The 24,734-nt window shown below is 37.0% G+C and overlaps 1 protein-coding gene across 2 annotated transcripts in view; it reads left to right on the top strand.

The window, feature by feature from the left end:
* The window catches only part of LOC117318313 (limb region 1 protein homolog), a 36,455-nt gene that overhangs the window by 1,668 nt on the left and 10,053 nt on the right, over nucleotides 1–24,734 (top strand). Inside the window, exons 2-11 of one of the 2 annotated variants that reach the window (XM_033873321.1) lie at nucleotides 6,175–6,268; nucleotides 7,980–8,013; nucleotides 18,604–18,743; nucleotides 19,262–19,365; nucleotides 20,714–20,840; nucleotides 21,292–21,372; nucleotides 21,979–22,043; nucleotides 23,247–23,325; nucleotides 23,888–23,983; nucleotides 24,337–24,413. In XM_033873321.1, coding sequence (XP_033729212.1) covers nucleotides 6,175–6,268; nucleotides 7,980–8,013; nucleotides 18,604–18,743; nucleotides 19,262–19,365; nucleotides 20,714–20,840; nucleotides 21,292–21,372; nucleotides 21,979–22,043; nucleotides 23,247–23,325; nucleotides 23,888–23,983; nucleotides 24,337–24,413 — 897 coding nt within the window. Of the gene's footprint in view, nucleotides 1–6,174; nucleotides 6,269–7,979; nucleotides 8,014–18,603; nucleotides 18,744–19,261; nucleotides 19,366–20,713; nucleotides 20,841–21,291; nucleotides 21,373–21,978; nucleotides 22,044–23,246; nucleotides 23,362–23,887; nucleotides 23,984–24,336; nucleotides 24,414–24,734 lie in introns of both variants that reach the window. The other variant, XM_033873314.1, reaches the window with a different exon arrangement.

The raw sequence follows: 24,734 nt of genomic DNA, 5'->3' as shown, positions 1-24,734 counted from the left end.
TATCAGCGATTGTTATCAGATTGATGAATTTACCATTGATTAATTGAATCCAGATGGAAACAATCACAATGCAATCAAATGATAGTTTGATATTTTGTTACCCCTAATATTATATTAATACAAGTCCTTTATACTGGACATCTAGCTACTAGATGTTTTTTTACCAGACTCATCTCATATACAGACTTTTGTAATTGATTGGTCATATTATTAACATGTATATATTAAAAGATAAAGGGAAAACAGCAATAAATATCATCAGTATTACTCAGTTAAATTCTGCTGCCACCTAAACAACCAACTCAATGAAAACATCATATTACACCTTACCGTTATAAATTATTCTGTTGAGTGAAAACATCACACCTTACACATTACCTTACACTTAATATTCTGTTAGGATTTTTTTTTTAAAAAAAAGTGATCTGTAACCTGATACAGAGGTAGCTATATAGGTGAATGCCTTTTGGTATTATGACAAAGACACTTCGCAATATGTATAAAAAATGATATCATGATCACTGAGAAAGGAGAACATACACTCTATATCTTAAGAGTCATTCATGATGGGGTCATTGTGATGGATATGGGGGCAGTACATAATTGTTTGCAGTATTTCAATATACATTACAGGTTTTAAATCTCCTTGCTAGACCCATGGAATTGACTCGGTTAAGGATTGTAAACAATTTAAGGAATTTTAATTATTGACCTATATCTATAGTTAAACTATTTCTGTACACGGTATAAGTCAGCTCTCTTATTCTGATTTAAAACCCAGCAGGAAATCTTAGAATCGAATGAGCAAGGCTGTGTCATGGCCTTTACTAACTATTTTATACATCTATATATATGTAAAATAGGACACCTCAAACTTTAAACCACTAGTATATAATCACCGCATCGCATTAAATGGAATAACTGCATTTAGTAGCAATGTCATATTCAGAATATTCCTAGAAAATAATGAAAAATTTGAATGATTTTACAAACATAAATTATAAACCATATAATTACAAAAGTAATGAGACATTTATCTCTTCAACTTATATAATAAACTTTGGAATTATCATTAAAATGGTTCCATGTTGTTATGTATACGTAATATTAATAAAGTTTCCTATAAAGATGTGTCATTGAATACCTTTATTATGGAGAAATAATAAAAAAGAAGTAGTGAGTTTATCAACTGGTGTGATATATTATCTAAATTCAAACAGTCACACTACATTATAGATGAACTGACTTGTTAAAATTTTACAACTTCTGTAGCTGTGAGACTGTTAACATTCTAAAATTTGTTATTGCATGCTTGCTTTAATACATCAGTCTCCACTCTGTGCCAGATGCCGCCAACAAAAGTCGAGTCTTAAGTAGATTCTCATCTGTAATATGAAGCAGGGATATAAGTCATGGCAGATTTCCATGTTTGTGTTCAGTCCTAAATGATAGTTAATGGTGATGAAACTAGTTCTACATACATACATGTAATTCAGGTTTTGTTCGAGTGCTGTAGGTTTGTGTGATAATGATGATAATATACATTTAAATAGCACACTGTCTAATTTGTAAAGTTACTCTAATGTGCTTTACATTACATAATATAATAATATATTTTATTTCAAGAGTTACACAATGTACAGAACATAAACAACATGTTCGACACAAGCAGTTAGATGATATTATGTACTTCACCTTGGTAAGAGACTCTAAAAAGCACACATCAACATATATCATATGTTTTAACCTCCTTCTTGAATTTGGCCAGGGATTTCCTTTTCTTAGTACGTATGTAACAGATGGTAATTAAGCTGTTCCACAAAGTGGTCACAACCTTTCCTAGTTACCACATCTACATTTGATCACAATGTTAATAAAGTAAAGGCTCAATCAGATCTCAAAGATATACCTGTAGATAAAGGATATTCTACAAGTGAAACATTTCCTAAATGTGTTAAATGTAGTGTGCAAAATGTGCAACTATTCAGTCAACTGGTTATATTATAGTGGTGTCAAGGGAGGTTACATGTGTTTCCCATTTTCCCTAGTTGTCCCATTGCATTCCATAACAGTTGTAAAGAGGGGGTTTTCCTTGATGAATAATATCTGTAGAGATTCAGGCTTACCCAGGCCAGGCAACCTTACACAACTTAATGATGATCTGTATGTATAGTGATTACGTGAAGGACAAAGTTAAGTCAAGATCTAGACTAGAGCTAGATGCATCGTTCCTGGAGAGTCTAGTGGATACATTCATGTACATCAAAATCTTGTACTGTGACCTGAACCGCACAGGTAGATAAATAGAAATGTATAATGCAATGAATAAAGCACTGGTGTGATGTGCTCCCTTTAGATCTTCAGAGTTTGGAAAGCCAGGCATGCTGCAGTGTTCTTGACCCTCTAAAGGCAGCTAATTAATGAGTGCATCATACAACAAAGACCAAAATCATTACTATTAGTCTAATCAAGAAGTAACAAGCGAATGTACCAATGTATTGCATGCATCTGTATACGCAATGTCGAATACCTAACACATATCAGATTTAATTTAATTTGGTTTCTGATTTTTTTGACATTTTCGATGGTTTTGTAACCGATTTCAAAAATTATCTTTCTAATGATTTATAGCTCATAAATGCAAATGCGTTGTCAACTCCTGAAAAGAATGTATATAGGTCTTATAAAAACACAGAGTAAAATTCAAACAAGATTTAATATTTGGCCCCCCTTCCCTGATGACAATTAAATGTAATTCTGGTTATGATTAGAAACATATCAAGATGACAGGTACCATGTAAATTAACATCTTATACCAGAATATCCTAGCAGGTGTTGAGGATGTTACACATGTTAGCGTTCTGTTGAATTAATATTTTATTTGCATGAAATGTGAGTAAGAACATAAAAGCATACAACTTATACACGATAGTATAAGGTGAGGATCTGTATTTTAATTAGATTGATAGTACTATGTAATTTGCATATGTTCATTCTTGGTTTTTCGACCCATGAACAGCCAGGGTAATTTTGAGGCAGGGTCTCCATGTAGTAGCTGGTGGCTACCTCATAGAACAACATACAAGAAGCCCATCGCATGCTTTTTAGAGCAATAAGGGTATAGTGTCCTGCCCAAAGACACAACCATGACAGCACATACTGGTCTGTTTTTCTGAGAAACACGAATCACCACAGATTGGGGTATCATGATTTGTTGAAAAATTATAGTTTCAAATTGAGCATTAATTTGCAAAACCAACATGAAAACTGAAGGCTATAGCTAGTTGTCTGATGTATATATACCTGGGTATACACACCACAGTTTGGTAAACACAAATAAATGTTTGTATGCTATACATGTTTTGTTTACCGTACATATAAATACATTGTCCCCGTATTACCAGATCATATAAGCTGTATTTATTGGATGACAATGTGTTTTATTTTTTATTATGAAGTCAGCAAAGCTTTTCTAAATACATACAGGTGTTGTGAATCATCATGTGTATGTATATCTGTATACAAAATGTACCAATGGCTTGATATTTACTGTGAGAAGGTTTTTGTTATCCTCTGTATCTTGTACATGTATACAATGTACATATATAAATACCTGGTATATGCTTTTAAATTTCTTTATAGCCAGAGTTAACAAGAAAATATAAATTAAGCTTGATAAAATATTACTTACAATAAATAAATAAACTGATGTCAAAGAAATAAATAAACTGATGTCAAAGAGGTTCAGTATAATTGAAATTATTTTGGCCTGGATTACTAGCTCACTGTGTTAGTCCGTCCATCAACAATTGACTTCTTCTTCATAACTACAGATCGGAATTTGGTCAAAAGTATCCCTATGGGCTGGGGATTCAGAATTGTACAAATGGTGGGCTGACCCCCCAGGGGACTTAGAGGCGGGACCTAAAGAGGTCAATTTGGCTAGATTGATATAAACAACTCATATTTGCCTTGTAGTAGCACCCCCTTTGGGTAGGGATTCAAAATTGTACAAATGACGGGACGAATCCCGCCTGGGGGCTGAGGGGCGGGGCAAAATGGAGTCAATTTGGCGAAATTGATATAAACACCTTCTTCTCTGAAACTAATTAGCAATGGATATCACTCATATTCGCCTGGTAGCATCCCCTTGGTATAGGGATTCAAAATTGTACAAATGACAGGGCTGACTCCCATGGGGGCTGAGGGGCGGGGCCAAAAGTGGTCAGTTTGGCAGAATTTATATAAATGACTTCTCCTCAGAAACTAAGCAATGGATATCTCTCATATTTGACTGGTAGCACCCCTTGGGGTATACGTAGGGATCCAAAATCTTACAAATGACGGGGCTGACCCCCGGGGATCTGAGTGGTGGGATAAAAAGGGGTCAATTTGACTAAATTGATATAAACAACTTATCCTCTGAAACCAAGCAATGGATATTGTTCATACCATATTTGCCACGTAGCATCCCTATGGGGTGGGAATTCAAAATTGTTCAAATGGTGGGGCTGAGGGGCAGGGTCAAAAGTGGTCAATTAGTTTAAACAACTTCTCTGAAACTAATCAATGGATTTAGCTCATATTTGACTGGTAGCATGCTTTTAGGGTAGGGATTCAAAATTGTATAAAGGAAGGAGCTAACCCCCTCGGGGGCAGAGCGCAAGGTCAAATGGTTTCTCTGAAACTAAGCAATGGATTTCACTCACATTTGTGTGGTAGCAATCCCAAAGTCAATTTCATTTCATAGATTGATTACATTTTTTGGCATAAATACCACATTTGTATGGTAGCATGGCTATGGGGTGGGTATTCAAAATTGTACAAATGTTGGGGTTAACCCCAGGGGGCTGAGGGATGAGGCCAAAAGGAGTCAATTTGGCTAAATTGACATTTCTAGAATTACAATAAAACCAATGTACATGTACCCAAATAAAATGCTTATGATATATTGACATAGCAATACCAGTGACAAATATACTAAGCATTTATATACCCAACTGATTACAAGTAGAGCAGCCATTGTAAATATGTACATGTACATGACTCTTATTTTGATAGAATTACATCCTTGTCTATATGTACATATATAATTAACAATTTTAACAAATTCATACCATGCATTTTAATTGATATATTATGATACATATTGATTGCTCTAATTATAATGTATGCATTGGTAATGAGCTGCATGTCTATAAAGTGTACAATAGGCATTGTTATGAGTATAATGTAGCTGTCCAGTAGTATCTTGTTAATTTGACAATACTTGATTGGTATAAATATTAAGAATTTACCATATACATGCTGTATGTAACAGCTGGTTAATGTATGTAGAGTCACGGTGATGGAGTCATCATCTACTATCGGTACATGTGTGTATCCCTTGATTTTATTTCAGACCCAATTCCATATTCATAATGCCTTTGTTGTGAATTTTCCCATGTTCCTGATAATAAGAAAATGTCCTATATATGATCACATAGGTGAGGTATTTCGTAGTATCATGTATTAAATGTAGGTCACATGAACCTACATTTTGACCTTTGACCTACATCAAAATCAAAGAAAAAGTTTGTCCAGGCTCCATTTCATACACTGGGTAATTGTCTGTGGAACTTCTTACTTGGGGCATGCATAGGTTCACCAGCTAGGTGAGGTGGTGTGTTCTGTTTCAAAATTAGGTTTCTTTTACCTTTGACCTATCACAGTAACAGTAAACAGTTTGTTCTGACTTGATCTGCTCTACCTAATATGATGCTGCTCCTTGTAAATGCTGCATCAGTGAAACAAGATAATCTAATAAATTAATTTTGCTTGGTCATGTATATTCCAGTGGATCTTTTTTAATATTTCATTCAGAAGTTTCAGTAAAAAATGAAGAATATATTTATTCAGGAAAACTACAGTCTCTACAATGTTACGTTTTTAAATTAATTTCTTATAGATAGACAAATGCAAAGACTGTACCTATAACATTGGATATATTTTACATGTGTATGTTTGCTTTTAAATAGATTATAAGTGTACTCTTTAAAAGTTTGATGTTATACTCTTTATTTGCTTTCTAGATGTAATTGAGTCTTTGGGGATTGGGATGCTGAAATGTTTTTTTATAGAAGGAGAAGAGAAAAAAAAATGGAACGTTGTATAATTGATATTTTCTAATTGTAGATATTCATGCTGCTCTTCATTCTGCTGTATGTGAGTTCCTATATCACAATCTGCTATTTCAAAAGAAAGGCAGACTCTGATGACACCTATGCAGGTATGAAAACATGTATTTTATGTGTATATTATACTAATGGGTTGATGATCAATTATAATCGAAAAATTGATCAGTTTGCCCTTTCCAATTCCGATTAAAGATTGTGAATTCTGTAATTGGGTAGTTATGTCATGGTGCGGTGTTTGTCTGTCTGTCCAACGCTAGCTTTTTCATTTAACAACTTTTCAATAACCATGACGCACAGAGACCTGGTATTGGTCCTTTAGCATGCTGGGCTACCAAGTTTGTTCAATTGAGTTTCCTTGAACAACATTCCAAGGTCACAGGGATCAAATTGGCTAAAATCTTTGAATGATGAATTCTCAATAAACAACAGGCCTAGGGACTTGATATTTGGCATGTAGCATGCTTAGATGAAGGGCTACCAAGTTTGTTCAAATGAATGACCTTGACCTACATTCAAGGTCACAAAAGTTAAATAGGCTTAAATCTTCAAACAACTTCTCAATAAAAAGACTGAGAGACTGGATACTGGGTCTGTAGCATGCTGGGGTAATTAAAGGGCTACCAAGTTTGTTCAAATGATCTTGAACTACATTCAAGGTCACAGGGGTCAAATAGGCTAAAATCTTTTAACAACTTCTTCTCAAAAACCATGAGGCCCAGAGGTTGATATTGGGTAAAGAGATTCTGAGAACTGATATAAGACCAATAGTAATGCAGAAATGAAAGGACCACAATGTGCAGCAAAAAAAAAAAAGAGTTCTTATTCTTCCTTTGCTTCATTTGGATCTGAAGCGAAATTTTGGCAAATTTCAATGTGGTGAATAGAAAGAACTTCTGATTGATCAGAAACAAAATTTGTGTCATCATTAAGAGGATTCCAATATATAATCACTAGTAATGATAAAGTTTATAATTTCTGATATTTCACTGGTAGAAATGAATAAATAGACAAGGTACATTTTATATAAATCTGAATAATTCATGTTACACATTCTTCAATATTTACTTATGTATTTGTTAGACATTAGATTTTTATTTCTGTAATTGTTTATACTATAAATATCCAGGCAAATGTAGCAGCCTGCATGTGCACTCAGATATCTGATGAAGAATATGTGTGCCTTTTCCATTACTGCATTAGCATGACTTTTCATAGCCACAGCTGTGTCATAACATATTCAGATTCTGGCAGATCTCACTCTGTACTGATTATGTGGTTGACTAGTATATCCCCCATTGCTCCTAGTTATATATATAGCCTTAAATTAAATTTCAGCCTTAAGCTTGAGGTCTTCAATCCTGGCCCATGGCATTGAAAAGTCTTTGAATATATGATACTGTGTTTTATGATTATATAATGAAATGTTTTTTTCAATCCAAGATTCCAAATTAAACTGGAAGAGTTACATATGCTCTTTGTATCAAATGTTGGTAAATGCAAAAGGGGAATTCCATGTTTTGTGTTTCAAACTTAAGAGAACTCCAGATAACAGGTCACTTTGTGCTGGAATCACATGGGAAATGTGAATGTCTTGAACACCTTAGTTATGTGGCCTAGGCCTGTCAACATAATGAACACACAACGTCAGTCTGGTCCTGTGTACACTTTCTGTTACCAGTATACATTACATTGTATTTCCAGTAGAATATGGGTTTAATGGTTTTACATTAATTAGACTAGCTAGGTGTACATGAACATTCCAAATGGTGTAGAATGAAGACATGTGCTTTTTGGTCTTTGTAGGTGGGGAAGAAGATGCCGTGGTATACAGAATAGCGTAAGTTTGGATTGATTTTTATTATACAGCTAGTAACCAATATAATATTGGAGAATTTTCAGTCTAGATTATGCATTTTTGTGGTCATTGTGCACTATAAGCTTGCATTAGGACTGTGCTTTGTAAAATTGTACATTTCCTGTACTTATTTATTGTAATAAATATAGGCCTATATATATATGTGGTATATCACCTGTACACATTGGTAAAGCACGATATATTATAAAATCTTAAATTTTCATAGGTTTTCCATATAACTTGGTACATAACACCTAGGTCATAATTATGATGTAGGCACATGTACACAACACCTAGGTCATGTGATGTAGGCACACAACACCTAGGTCATGTGATGTAGGCACACAACACCTAGGTCATGTGATGTAGGCACACAACACCTAGGTCATGTGATGTAGGCACACAACACCTAGGTCATGTGATGTAGGCACACAACACCTGGGACATGTGATGTAGGTACATAGCATCTAGATCATGTGATGTAGGTACCAAACACCTATATAGCTAGGTCATGTGATGTACATGTAGGCACATACAACACCTAGGTCATGTGATGTAGGCATTCTACCCCAAGATTATGTGATGTAAGCACACAACACCTACATATTGGTATATGGCTGTCTTGTTCTTATCTCCATTCTAAATACACATTTTCATAAATTCCATAGGTAATCCACACTTCGACAGGCCCATTCAATATTTTGTAAACATCTTGTAGGTGAACGATTTTGATGTGTGTAGCCAAGTGATAAGATTGTTCACTTTTCTAGTTTATGTTTCATGATACTAAGAAAATCTTATCATACCAAATGTTAATATAGCACATAATTAGATACCTACCAGTAGATCTACATCACAGTATCTTATTACAGCAGGTTTAATTTTTTTACTCATTTTATGTGAATATTTGAAATTTCAAAGAGCATTACTTGAAGACTGAAATGAAATATCAAGATCAAATCAACGATCCAGAGGGTATAATTTCTTTAATTAAATTTGCTACTCAAGACTTATCTCAACACAGCTATATATACCATCATGTCATACAGTCACGTGATCATCCTTCGAAGAATAAAGGGAGAACATCTTGGGTTTTTGGGATATTGCTATATACTGTAAAATCATTAATATATGAGGGGATTTAATTGTCATTTATTTTGTGGGTACACTTGATCCACGAATTCAAAAGTCCATGAAGTTCAAAGTATATTCTTTATTCATGAATTCATGTCCACACAAAATCGTATTTTGGAGAAAAATTGCAGAATCTTAGCCCCATGATAATGATTGTGTAGTATGCCATGGCTGTGTATAATCACCCTTTTCATGTTTCAGATCAATACCATTTAGTTTAGATCCAATCTTTCTTTCAAGATTAACCCGATCAGCAGCTTGGAAAAAATTTAAATATGTTGGGGTTGGGGGTGGTTTCTCTTTTGTCTTCAGTTCAGGGGACAAATCCTAATAATAAGGCCCACTGTGCTGAATCCCACTGCATGTATATCATAAAAGGCAACTGAAAGTAGGCCCCCTGAAGAAACAAGACCTTTTTTCCGTGTCTTAATTCTCTTGAGGGAACATTGAAGAGACAAAAATGGATCTTCTTCTCCCAATGCAACACTTGGGATCTTAAATGTTTCCTTTATTTTTCCACTGCTGTCTTTCTGTGCTTTGTTTTCTTACATACTCTAGGTGTCTCCTTATATGACCCTGGATGTTGGGAGGATGTTAATATAAGCGCTAGCTAGCCCTAACAGCAAAATATATTTTCTCTCTTGAAATCTTGCTCGTAGACTATGTATACACCATGTACATGTATAACTCCATGTTTCAGACTACGTACGTATACATGGATCTTCATGTTTCAGACAACATGTATGCACTTTGTAGATCTCCATGATTCAGATTACATATATATACACCCTGTAGATCTCCATGATTCAGATTACATATATACACCCTGTAGATCTCCATGATTCAGATTACATATATACACCCTGTAGATCTCCATGATTCAGATTACATGTATACACGTGCACCCTGTAGATCTCTCATGTTTCAGGCTACATGTATACACCCTGTAGATCTCTATGTTTCAGGCTACATGTACATACCCTCTACATGTCCATGTTTCAGACTACACGGATCTCTATGTTTCAGACTACATATATACACCCTGTATATGTCCATGTTTCAGACTACATATATACACCCTGTATATGTCCATGTTTTAGACTACATATATACACCCTGTATATGTCCATGTTTCAGACTACATACCGTATTTGACCTAATAAGGGCGCACGGCGCGGGTAATTGACAGTGTGGGGCGCCCTTATTAAGATTAGTTATTCTGAAGTTTTATGAAACAGACTATACCTTATAGCAGAATACCCAAGGCTGTGGAAACGGTAAAATATTCAGTCATGAAAATATTCCAGATGAACATATCTATTCATTATAATATATTAAGCTTAAACATCACTTGTATATTCCTGTAAACTTGTAAACCATGCCAGCTGATCTTTAGACCAGAGAACGTGTGTTCCACCATTTATGTTCAAATTCAAAAATTTTGTGTTCTATTTGTGACGTGTAAGGTGTTCGTTACCAAGTCACGTCTTGGGATTCGAGATATTTACTACATATTACCCTAAGTACAATATATACATATATGTGTTCTGCTATAAGAGCGTAACGCCGCCCGGGCGTAAAAACAATGAGTATGCTTGTATCCAGTGGTTGTCTGACCACTACGTAATTATCTATACTACTAACAACAGGGATTCTGAATGCCGCTACCGCGTTACTAGTAAAACCGCTGCAATACGCACTCTGCTAGAGCCTGTGTATATGTTAACCACGCATACAGCACCAGTCCGTCAGACCGCCGTTCTCACTGCTGTTTGCAGCGAGCTCCTGTATGCGCACATATATACACAACAACCCGACCGCTAGCTATAGGTCGGTCAGCCTCCCAGAGTTACCTGTACACTAACCTACCAACAGTGCACTGCCAACAGTCAACTGTCAGGCTCCCTATCACCGCTGTGATAATACAAGTACAGTACCGTAACCCTGTCAATCCGCTAACCCAACAGTGTGTTAGTATTCCAGCCTTATTCAGGCCCACACTGTTTCCTATGTAAATGGTAATGCTATGCAATTCTATAGTATAACATTACTAGTGTTCCCTGATCTTCACTCGTCGAAATCAGAATCAGAATGGGACCCGAGCAGCTCAGCTCACCTGTATTTATACTAACGAAAGTATCACGTGATTACAGATATCTAAGTCTTTTACATGTTTTACTGGGACGTAACGTTGAAGCTTCTGCCCGACGAGGTCTAGTTTCGTTTTCTATTTCCCGCCAAAAGACCTACTTTCGCTTTCCGTTACATTACCCACGCCTCCGGGTATCAGTGTCCCCACATACCAATTAAGAATAAGTGAAAGTTTCATTGTATAATATTTCAATAACTAACTACAAGGACTACTTGCTCCTTAAACAACTGTCATTAGTTACTGTCACTGGATCTGAACTTCCAACTTCTTGTTGAGAATATTCTGATAAGCTGACTATACTACAAAGTCACGGTGCCAGCTCGGAGGATGTCTGCTGCGACGCGGACGACCATGTTCTGGTCCTAGTCCCGAGTCAACGGCTGTATCGACATCAGTGTCCTCCGCTACGTCCTGGCATTCTGGAACGGTTTTGTGTTCCGATAACTCAAGCCCGGCCTCATCTGCCTGGTGCTTTGAAGTTTCAACTTTCTCCTCGCCGCGTAGTACTTGTGACCGATGACGCCTCATACGGTCAACATGTATAACCTGTGGCTTTCCGCGGTACCCACAAGGTATCTTGTATGTAACGTCTGTGCATTTCCCCATCACCTTGAATGGTCCCTGCCACATGGACGTTAGCTTCCTAGATTTGCCTGGTTTGACTCTTGGAAAGAAGACAAAAACACTGTCATTTGGCTTGTACTGGTTCCAGTAAGCCTTTTGGTCATGGTATTTCTTCTGCCTCCTCATTTCGCCATCGGTATGCAACCTCACAAAACGATGTGCCTCTTCCATGCGTTCTTGAAGTGTCCACACCCATTCATTCTGAGGTATGGATTTGTCGTCTACTGGCATCTCATATTGTATGTCGAGTGGTGTTGTTACCTCTCGCCCCAACATCAGGTAATTTGGAGTGCAACCCGTGGTTTCTTGTTCCACCGAGCGATATGCCATGGTCACGTACGGCAGCATTTCATCCCAGTCTGTGTGATGCTCGTTGACAAATGCACTAAGCATTGTCACCAAGGTTTTGTTGAACCTTTCCACCATACCATCACTCTGGGGATGATACGGTGAAGTACGTGTTTTTCTCGTACCAAGGAGTTGGCACATCTCTGCAAATAACCTGCTCTCAAACTGAGCGCCCTGGTCAGAATGGATCGCGTATGGTATGCCGAACCTTGATATGACCTCTTCCACTATCAGAGTCGCAATAGTGGTTGTCTCCATGTTAGGCATTGCGAAACATTCCATCCATTTCGTACAGTAGTCACCAACTACTAGCACATGTCGGTTGCCGTTTTCTGTTTCAGGTAAGTCAGTCAGTATGTCAACGGCTATACGCTCCATCGGAAAGCCTGACTGGACTATTTGCATTGGCGCTCTATTCTTCCAAACTGGATTTTTGCGCCTGGTGCAAATTTCACAACCGGCAACATACCTCCTAGTATCCCCTTGCAGACCGGGCCAGTAATACCCCTGCCTTATCTTACAGAGAGTCTTACGAACTCCCAAATGCCCTGCCGTTCTACCGTCATGGTATTGTTGAAGTATGTCCCTTCTCTCACCAAGCGGTACTACCGCTTGTAACGTTGTATTGGATTTGTCTGAGACCCATCTTCTGTATAAAACACCTTTATCCAATACGAGCTGATTCCATTGTGACCACAGGGATTTGATCACGAAGTTCTGATTCTGGATATCCTCAAAGGATGGTTTCTTGCCATCTTTAAGCCATTCTATTACAACACACAGGTCTTTGTCGGATGCCTGTCGCTGTTGTATGATGGAAGATGTTTCTGATGACTGAGGTCCAATGTTCTTGCTGCTGGCAGCTACTGCGGTGTTTACGACACCCCGGGACTGTTCCTCCCAATCGGAACGATACCCACACTGCTTGCATGGGATACGGCTAAGGGCGTCAGCATTGCCATGATGGACTCCACGTCGATGTTCGATTCTCATGTCGTAGGTGCTCAACACTTCTAGCCATCGGGCAAGTTGGCCCTCCGGATCTTTGAAGTTAAGCAGCCACCGTAAAGAGCTATGGTCCGTGCGCACAAGGAATGTTCGACCGTACAGATAGTGTCTGAAATACTTCACGAAGTGTACTACTGCCAAAAGCTCTTTCCTTGTGACGCAGTACCGTCTCTCGCTCTTGGTCAATGTGCGGCTGGCGTATGCAAGGACCATTTCCTTACCATCAACACGCTGCGACAATACGGCTCCCAGAGCATTGTTACTGGCATCAGTATCCAGAATAAATTCTTTGTCAAAGTGTGGATGTGCAAGAATCGGAGCTGTCACCAATCTGTTCTTCAAGGTATCAAAGGCGTCTTGGCATTCCTTGCTCCAGTCAAACGCCTTGCCCTTCTCAGTGAGCTTATGCAAGCATTTGGCAATACCCGCAAAGTTTTCAATAAACCTTCTATAGTAACTGCACAGGCCCAGAAATGACCGAAGCTCCGTTACACTTGAGGGTTCTGGCCATTTCTTCACAATCTCTGTTTTCTTGGGGTCTGTCTCTACCCCCTTGTCGGAAATTATGTGGCCAAGAAACTCAACCCGTTTGGCAAACAGATGACACTTCTTGGTTTTCAACTTTAACCCTGCTGCCTGAAATCTATCAAACACTCTCTCAAGGTTCAACAGCATCTCATTGAATGTTTTACCTAAAACAATCACATCGTCTAAATAAACCAGACATATGTCCCATTGTAACCCGGCCAAGACAGATTCCATCAGCCTTTCAAACGTGGCTGGTGCGCAGCATAAGCCAAAAGGCATCACCCGAAATTGAAACAAGCCCTTTCTGGTGGTAAATGCTGTTTTTGGCTTATCTCTAGGGTCCATTGCAACCTGCCAATAGCCTGAGCAAAGATCCAGCGTAGAGAACCAATGGCAACCTGCTAACTTATCAAGCGAGTCGTCAATCCGCGGCAGCAGATATGCGTCCTTAACAGTCACATCGTTAAGGCGACGATAGTCGACGCTGAAACGAGTGGTTCCATCTTTCTTTTTGACCAATACCACACCAGAGGACCATGGGCTGGTTGAGTGTTCAATGACTCCCTTTTCCAACATATCCTCTACATGTTTGTCTACTTCCTCTGACTGATGCACAGGAATGCGCCTCATTGGTTGTTTGAGAGGCCGCGCGATACCTGTGTCTATTTGGTGTTTGACTTTGTCAGTACGTCCGAAGTCAGCGTTTGTGGCGGCAAAAACACCTCTGTACCGGAATAATAATTCCTCCGCCTGACTTGTTTCCTCTGCGCTTAAATGAGTCTTTGATCGTTCCAGCAGTTGCTTGATGTCTGGCACGCGAATCCCCGTCACTTAAAGCATCAATAAACTGCTCTTTGGCCAGTGTTTCAACCACATCCGCTGGTGCTGTAGAATACGCAAGTGTCGTTAATCTGCGTATTGTCTGTCCTAACTCTGGCAACGTTTCCCCAGCTTTTTGTCTTTTTGACCGTAATCGGGCACGGTACAATTCCGTCTGGTGAGGTGGCGCAAATCTGTCCTCTAGAGACTTAATCAGGACAGAGTAATGTTGCTGCCGGTCATCAGGTAAATTACCCAGTACTCCCTGTGCTTGTCCTCTCAATGATACTGCCAAGAACAATCCTTTCTGTTCCATAGTCCATTGGTTAATACTGGCACACGCCTCAAAATGTGACTGGTAATCGCGCCATGAGCCGGAGCCATCGTTCGTCGCGGGTTTTATATTAACAGTTTTTCTCCCGGTATCCGTGCACTGCTCTACACGATAACCCGTGCTAGGGCTGTTATTACGATAGCCATCCTGTGGTGCAGGACCAACTCCTTGATACATTTCCGTATCATACTGGCCAGCACGCGCTCCATCCTTATCGTAATTTCCGAAATTCGGGCTACTATAATAGTCGGTATAGTCCTTCTGACCACTGCCCGAGTTATCCATCTCCTGTCTACACCCATCTCCGGTCCGGGGGCCATAAGGTGTAGAAGTAGTGAGCGCTGTGTTGGTTGCTACACCGCTATCCAGTATTTGAGAAAGCTCCCCACGAAGTTTCTCTATCTCAGCCTCAACAGCTTTACTATCGTACCCTCCTTCAGCCATTTTAACAATAGTTAGCAATACAGCAAAACACTGTTAGTATATATAAAGTACAGCTTTTATCTAAAGCCAAGGGAAAAAAATACATAGATTATCGGATCCCCACCGCTGCCACCAAAATCTTGTGACGTGTAAGGGGTTCGTTACCAAGTCACGTCTTGGGATTCGAGATATTTACTACATATTACCCTAAGTACAATATATACATATATGTGTTCTGCTATAAGAGCGTAACGCCGCCCGGGCGTAAAAACAATGAGTATGCTTGTATCCAGTGGTTGTCTGACCACTACGTAATTATCTATACTACTAACAACAGGGATTCTGAATGCCGCTACCGCGTTACTAGTAAAACCGCTGCAATACGCACTCTGCTAGAGCCTGTGTATATGTTAACCACGCATACAGCACCAGTCCGTCAGACCGCCGTTCTCACTGCTGTTTGCAGCGAGCTCCTGTATACACAACAACCCGACCGCTAGCTATACGTCGGTCAGCCTCCCAGAGTTACCTGTACACTAACCTACCAACAGTGCACTGCCAACAGTCAACTGTCAGGCTCCTTATCACCGCTGTGATAATACAAGTACAGTACCGTAACCCTGTCAATCCGCTAACCCAACCGTGTGTTAGTATTCCAGCCTTATTCAGGCCCACACTGTTTCCTATGTAAATGGTAATGCTATGCAATTCTATAGTATAACGTTACTAGTGTTCCCTGATCTTCACTCGTCGAAATCAGAATCAGAATGGGACCCGAGCAGCTCAGCTCACCTGTATTTATACTAACGAACGTATCACGTGATTACAGATATCTAAGTCTTTTACATGTTTTACTGGGACGTAACGTTGAAGCTTCTGCCCGACGAGGTCTAGTTTCGTTTTCTATTTCCCGCCAAAAGACCTACTTTCGCTTTCCGTTACATATTTATAGATACAGGTGATTCCCCAGATCATATCGGACATCGTTTTCTTTGACCTAATAATTGATTTACAATGTCTTTTACAAGCTTTCTGTTCTGAACAAAAGTTATTTATCAACAAGAATGAAGTCTTTTACTTTATCTTCAAATAAAGATGGTAAGTTATTATTTGTATGTGTGTTTAGTTTCGGGTGCTCTTTGCACTGACATGTCATCTGTAGGAATAGAAAAAATGTGGCGAAAACTTGTTCCAATTACTTAATTTGCTGAAGAAAATTGAACACATAAAGTCGCAAAACTTTTCATATGCATTATTACTTTTGAATACCATTTTGACACTCAGTCAAAGATTTATTTCCTTGAAAAAAGGCAGGGGCGCTCTTATTAGGGCAGGCGCCCTTATTAGGTCAAATACGGTATATACACCCTGTATATGTCCATGTTTTAGACTACATATATACACCCTGTATATGTCCATGTTTCAGACTACATACCGTATTTGACCTAATAAGGGCGCAGGGCGCGGTTAATTGACAGTGGGGGCGCCCTTATTAAGATAAGTTATTCTGAAGTTTTATGAAACAGGAAGGTACCTTATAGCAGAATACCCAAGGTTGTGGAAACGGTAAAATATTCAGTCATAAAAATATTCCAGATGAAGATATCTAATCATTATCATATATTAAGCTTTAACACCACTTGAATACTCCTGTAAACTTGTAAACCATGCCAGCTGATCTTTAGACCAGAGAACGTGTGTTCCACCATTTATGTTCAAATGGAACTCTTTTGTGTTCTATTTATAGATACAGGTGATTTCCCAGATCATATCAGACATCGTTTTCTTTGACCTAATAATTGATTTACAATGTCATTTACTAGCTTTTTGTTCTGAACAAAAGTTATTTATCAACAAGAATGAAGTCTTTTACTTTATCTTCAAATAAAGATGGTAAGTTATTATTTGTATGTGTGTTTAGTTTCGGGTGCTCTTTGCACTGACATGTCATCTGTAGGAATAGAAAAAATGTGGCGAAAACTTGTTCCAATTACTTAATTTGCTGAAGAAAATTGAACACATAAAGTCGCAAAACTTTTCATATGCATTATTACTTTTGAATACCATTTTGACACTCAGTCAAAGATTTATTTCCTTGAAAAAAGGCAGGGGCGCTCTTATTAGGGCAGGCGCCCTTATTAGGTCAAATACGGTATATACACCCTGTATATGTCCATGTTTTAGACTACATATATACACCCTGTATATGTCCATGTTTCAGACTACATACCGTATTTGACCTAATAAGGGCGCAGGGCGCGGATAATTGACAGTGGGGGCGCCCTTATTAAGATAAGTTATTCTGAAGTTTTATGAAACAGACTATACCTTATAGCAGAATACCCAAGGTTGTGGAAACGGTAAAATATTCAGTCATAAAAATATTCCAGATGAAGATATCTAATCATTATCATATATTAAGCTTTAACACCACTTGAATACTCCTGTAAACTTGTAAACCATGCCAGCTGATCTTTAGACCAGAGAACGTGTGTTCCACCATTTATGTTCAAATGGAACTCTTTTGTGTTCTATTTATAGAAACAGGTGATTTCCCAGATCATATCAGACATCGTTTTCTTTGACCTAATAACTGATTTACAATGTCATTTACTAGCTTTTTGTTCTGAACAAAAGTTATTTATCAACAAGAATGAAGTCTTTACTTTACCTTCAAATAAAGATGGTAAGTTATTATTTGTATATGTGTTTAGTTTTGGGTGCTCTTTGCACTGACATGTCATCTGTAGCCTGTAGGAATACACAAAATGTGGCGAAAACATGTGTTCCAGTTACTTAATTTGCTGAAGAAAATTGAACACATAAAGTAGCAAAATATTTCACATGAATTATTACTTTTGAACACCATTTTGACACTCAGTCAAAGATTTATTTCCTTGAAAAAAGGTAGAGGCGCCCTTATTAGGTCAAATACGGTATATACACCCTGTATATGTCCATGTTTCAGACTACATGTATACACCCTGTATATGTCCATGTTTCAGACTACATGTATACACCCTGTATATGTCCATGTTTCAGACTACATGTATATATACACCCTGTATATGTCCATGTTTCAGACTACAAGGATCTCTATGTTTCAGACTACATATATACACCCTGTATATGTCCATGTTTCAGACTACATGTACATACCCTCTACATGTCCATGCTTCAGACTATTTGTTCCCTATTCCAGGTTATGGCTGTGTACATTCACACTGTCTGTATCGGTTGGTGCTGTCCTTCTACTACCCATATCTATCATATCAAATGAAGTGCTGCACCACTATCCAAAAAGTTATTACGTCAAGTGGCTCAACAGCTCCCTCATCCATGGTTTGTTCTTATTCATATCTATCCTGACATCTTAATGTTGCTTACTTAATAAGTGTATTGTTTCCACACAGTACTGTCAGTCTAGTTAACATTAGTTTACAACATACTAACACAGGTATATGTCATTTGTTGTTATAGTGTAACATGTTGTGTTCCACCTTGTCTTTTATCTGATTTACCGGTTACATCTGATTTCATTGACAATAAATGTGCTTGATATTCCTTATACAGTATGGAAACTTGTTTTGCAAATTCTTCACATTATTTTAAGATTTCGTAATTTTCTAAGCAAATCTCTTCAAAGGAGAATAATGTTTCATTGATTGCAATAGAAAATGTGAAATGTTATGTATATAATAAAATGTATCATAATGCTACCGATCATACATGTATGTTACAGTGTACATTATTATTATATTTGGTTTTCAATAATGACTTGTTATATTTCCATACATACTTTGAAACCTTGAATTGGAAGTGGTATCTGATGTACTCAATATTCTTTTGTTTCTTTCCAGGATTATGGAATATGCAGTTTGCAATGTCCAATGTTTCATTGTTTTTCTTCATGCCATTTGCCTACTTCTTCACAGAGTCTGAAGGTTTTGTAGGGTATAAGAAGGTAAGATTGAAGGTTTTGTAGGGTATAAGAAGGTAAGATTGAAGGTTTTGTAGGGTATAAGAAGGTAAGATTGAAGGTTTTGTAGGGTATAAGAAGGTAAGATTGAAGGTTTTGTAGGGTATAAGAAGGTAAGATTGAAGGTTTTGTAGGGTATAAGAAGGTAAGATTGAAGGTTTTTTAGGGTTATGAGAAGGTATAGATTGAAGGTTTGTAGGGTATAAGAATGGTAAGATTGAAGGTTTTGTAGGGTATTAAGAATGTTGAGGATTGAAGGTTTTGTGGGTCATAAGAAGGGACAGATTGAAGGTTTTGTAGGGGATATAAGAAGGTAAGATTGAAGGTTTTGTAGGGTTGATGAGAAGGTAAGATTGAAGGGTTTGTGTAGGGTATGGAGAAGGTAAGATTGGAAGGTTTTGTAGGGTCTGTAGAAAGGTAAGATTGAAGGTTTTGTAGGGTATGAGAAGGTAAGATTGAAGGTTTTGTAGGGTATGAGAAGGTAAGATTGAAGGTTTTGTAGGGTATGAGAAGGTAAGATTGAAGGTTTTGTAGGGTATAAGAAGGTGAGATTGAAGGTTTTGTAGGGTATGAGAAGGTGAGATTGAAGGTTTTGTAGGGTATGAGAAGGTAAGATTGAAGGTTTTGTAGGGTATGAGAAGGTAAGATTGAAGGTTTTGTAGGGTATGAGAAGGTAAGATTGAAGGTTTTGTAGGGTATGAGAAGGTAAGATTGAAGGTTTTGTAGGGTATGAGAAGGTGAGATTGAAGGTTTTGTAGGGTATGAGAAGGTGAGATTGAAGGTTTTGTAGGGTATAAGAAGGTGAGATTGAAGGTTTTGTAGGGTATAAGAAGGTAAGATTGAAGGTTTTGTAGGGTATAAGAAGGTAAGATGATTTCACTGAGATCTTCTCTATGAATGTAGTTTTTATCTTAATAACACTCTCCTTCCAAAACCTTTATTATCATATCACATTTATAATATCTTACTGCATTTATTGAAGAGCTAAGATTAAAGTATATATCAGACTGAGGATCTTGCATAGTGATATATCATATGAAAATTATTTAAACAAGTCTGATAATTTGATATATCTACTTCCAGGATGCTAGAGGTTGAAAATGGCACATAATTATGGCCTACTGGATCACGAGGTGGCTAAAACTGAATATCGTGTATTTGATTAATTAATATGGTTATAAAATGGCTGTAGATGTAGAACAATGCTTTGTTTAAATACCAGTGTAATGTACGAAATACAGACCAAAAGAAAATCTTTTACATGCAAAAGGAATACAGAATGTTCAGAGTGATACTGGAGATGATACCTGATAAATGACTATTGTTTTTACAGGGTGTTAGAGCACGTGTCTACGAATCCATCATCGTTCTCGTTCTTCTCATCTTTGTTATTGTGGGTTGTGTGTGGGTAGTGTCGGCCTGTTTTGACGATGACGTCCACAAAAAACAGAGATATATTGGTGAGTTGAAGTTGATATTGAATTGAACTTGATGTGTACATTCCTTGTCAGCTGGTCCTGTCAGTCACTGAAAGTAAAAATTAGAGAATAAAAAAATATTACTATGTATCCACTTATTTAAGTTCACTCAAAATTTATTGCAAAACCTCATTAAAACAGATTAGTGAAATGATGAAGCAGAGCACCATCAAAACTTGTCATAGAAAACAATGTAGAGAAACTACTACAATTAGAGCATTCGTAATTAGTGTGATGCTAAAATAACATAGCCGCTAAAGTATGTACTACTGATATAACATAGTCAGTGTATTGTGTTGTTTTTTTCTCTGACAAATATTAATATATTAGAATACAAGATATTAAAATTTAAATGCAGCAGAATATTGCTTTTCACACTGCACCAGAGTATTAAATTTGTACCTATATTAATTTTGTGTTCTTTTCTTTCTAGATCTCTTATCCGATGTTTGGAACTTCTATTTGCCATATATTTACGCAATTATATCATTTACTGGTGTTATTGTTTTACTTTGTAAGTATCCTTAAAGTTTTTGTTTTTCTATAACCAGGGTAATCCCATATGTGAAAGAAACAATTTAAGAAAATTTTTATCACATTTACCAAGATTATCAAAATTCATGAACAGTCACTGAATCCTATTTATTGTCTTTTAATTCTTATCAATTTCTGTAATCAACTAGCTATATGTTCCCTTATCAATGAAATCCGATACCGGAATGGTGTTATCCTGAACAAAGATTTTTAATGGGTTTGTTGAGATGTATATCCAAATTATATAGCCTATGCTAGATATCCTACTGATATTGTATGAAACATGAATTCTCTAGCATGAATCTTCTCTACATTTCTGTACAAATGATCAACGACTTTAACAGTGCTCTTTGGAATGCTTTGTTGAAAATATGAAACCTGAAGTGATGAAAATAATCATCAGGTTTATGAGCCTATATTAATGATAATTTTTCTGTAACTTGGTGTCAGAAAGGGATTCCAGATTTGGAAACTATGAAGTATCCCAACATTCTAATATATTTAAAGGAAATAGGTTGAGATCTGAAGTGGCTCTCAGGCTTTTGTCTTAATTACCATAATGCACTGATGTTGATTTATGTTACAGTATGTACACCTGTGGGATTTGCACGAATGTTTACTGTGATGGGTAAACTTGTTGTTAAACCAAAGGTACGTATACCTGGAATTATATACAGCATTAACGGTTTGATTTCTGAAAAAAAAATTGGAACTTTTTGGATAAGTGTAACATGAATTTAAACTGGATAAGTGTGAAGTATCTCGAAAATGTGAAATATAAGACCTTGACAAGTTTCTCGCATATAAAGTCATTAACAGAGAGTATAGGCATTCTACTTTCAGAATCTGACATAAGATTTAAGGTCAGACACCTTGAAATCTTTAAATGTATTTCCAATTCTACATCTTAGTATATTTATAGCCCACCACCATCCGATGGTAGGTTATTCAAATCACCCTACGTCTCTGGTCCATTATATGCCGTCCGTAAACAATCCTTGTTATTGCTATTTCTTAAGAAGTATTGGGATAATTTCTCTCAAACTTTACAGGTAGAATCCCATTGGTCCCTTGTTGTGCCAATTTATTTTGAATCTGGTCCAAATAATCAAAATGGCCACCTGGTGACCATCTTTGATTTTGACGAAAGAAGTTTGTTATCACTATTTTTGAGAGTTTTCTGAAACTTCACAGGTATGTTCCCCTTCGTCCCTAGTTGTGCCCATTTAATTTGGAGACTGATCCAGAAAACAAAATTGCCACCATGTGCATGGCCATCTTTGATTTTTACATTTGAAATTTGTTATTGCAATTTCTTTAGAAATACTGGAAGGATTTTTCTCAACTTCACACGTAGGTTCCACTTGCATTTGGTCCCTAGTTGTACCCATTTGATTTTGAGTCTGATCCAGAAAACATAATGGCTTACAGTTAAATTTTAACATTGCTATCTCTAATTCACAGGAAGTTCTTCATGGATCTCTATTAGATTTCATATACATGGATTTGTTCCCATTGTTATCAAATATAGTACAGAAAACAGCGGTCTTATATAGAACCAATAAAGATCATTCATTTGTGGGTGCCAAGGTTCTTCTTGGATCTCTTGTTTGATATTATATAAATGATAGATAAAGTGATTTTATCTCAAAAGCAGAAATTTGTTTACATTAAATTATGTATCTGCCACAGAATCTAACAATATAATTATGGACTATCATCATCATTATACTATCAGATTCTATAGAGTAAGAAACATGCACTGTCCTCTAATGGATTCTAGTTTTATGAAAAACTGAATAATTCTTATATATCAATTGCTTGACATTGAAAATAACTTTTTTTTCTTCGCAGTTCTTAAGAGATATAGATGAAGAGTTTGCCACTTTAAAAATGCAAGAGGAAAGTATACGCAGAAAAATAGATTCCGAATGTAAGCATCTCCGATGTAAATGTTTAAATAAGGAATGTAAGTGCCTTTTATATTCATTTCTATGTAACAAAGAATGCAAGCACCTCCAATGTGTATGTCTATATAAGGAGTGTACGTCTATATAAGGAGTGTAAGCACCTCCAATGTGTATGTCTATATAAGGAGTGTAAGCACCTCCAATGTGTATGTCTATATAAGGTGTGTAAGCACCTCCAATGTGTTTATATAAGGATAGAATCTTAATGATTGTTTGAAACACATTATTTTCACAGTAAATATGTTAATTTATTGATGTATGGTAGCACAAATATTTGAAGATTTCATTACCATCAGCATGTGGCTGTCGATTAATTAAATACTGAAAGCATGAATTGTTAATGATGTGCTGAATCCTGTCGTTCATATTTATGGGGCCAAAAGGGGTTAATTAGACTTTGTTGCATATTAAATTAAGGTTGTTAATTAAGGTTTTAATGCTGTACTGAATGACCAGAGTAAAGAAGCTTTTGACTATTATGCAGTTTGAGATAATAGAAAGTTGTCTACACTATTTACATTGTAGTACACCACCAACATAGCACTATAGCAAATGGCCATGCTACGCCAGACTCCCTACAAAAACAATTGGAAGAGATTGAGAAAGATAAGGCTGAATTAGGTGAGTTTCCTCTATAGCTCTTCATTGTTAACACTTAATCGTTTGTACTGTATTTTCAGTATCTAAAGTGAAACACCTTCAGTGAAATATACCTGTCTTTCTTGCATTATTTTCATTGATGTGGTACTCAGACACAATTTCCTAGCCCTTAATTGTTACGATTCCTCAAAATTTTGTTGAAAAAGTTCATAGTTGTGTATGTCATTTCTGGACTTTGATAATGTAACTCCACTGTCTGTACCCATATGTAAAATCATAGCAAGTTTAACAACCATAGGACACATAATATATTCTATGTATTTGTTATTATCTCATCATTTTGTGTATATATAGCCATCATGTTTCTGTTGTAGAAAAAAGAAAAAAGATATCTCCTCTGAGAAGGAACCTGGGATATCCTTTAGTCATCCTTGCTTTGTTAGCCTTAACGGTAAGTATTAAAACTAGTCCACAATGACCTTGTCTGTCCATCAGCGGTAAACATTTGTTAATGCTATTTTCCCTAACAAAGAGAGTCACTTGGAGACAGGACTTCTATTAAGGAGTTATTGACAAGTGGTCCAAACTAAAAGTTGGAGGTACACCAAACTGTAAGTCACTTAATTTCATGTGTACTTTATTTTGGGATCTTACTTCTTCAAACATATTTCACGAATGTTTAAATATTACAGTCATTTTACACTGCACACACACAATCCACATGCCCAATATAAACCGGAAATGTAAGCATGGCGGGTAATACAACGATACG

Source organism: Pecten maximus, chromosome 2 (genome assembly GCF_902652985.1).
Source record: "Pecten maximus chromosome 2, xPecMax1.1, whole genome shotgun sequence".
NCBI lineage: Eukaryota > Metazoa > Mollusca > Bivalvia > Pectinida > Pectinidae > Pecten > Pecten maximus.
The sequence above is the reverse complement of the archived record's forward strand: the minus strand, read 5'-3'. Positions and strand labels throughout refer to the sequence as shown.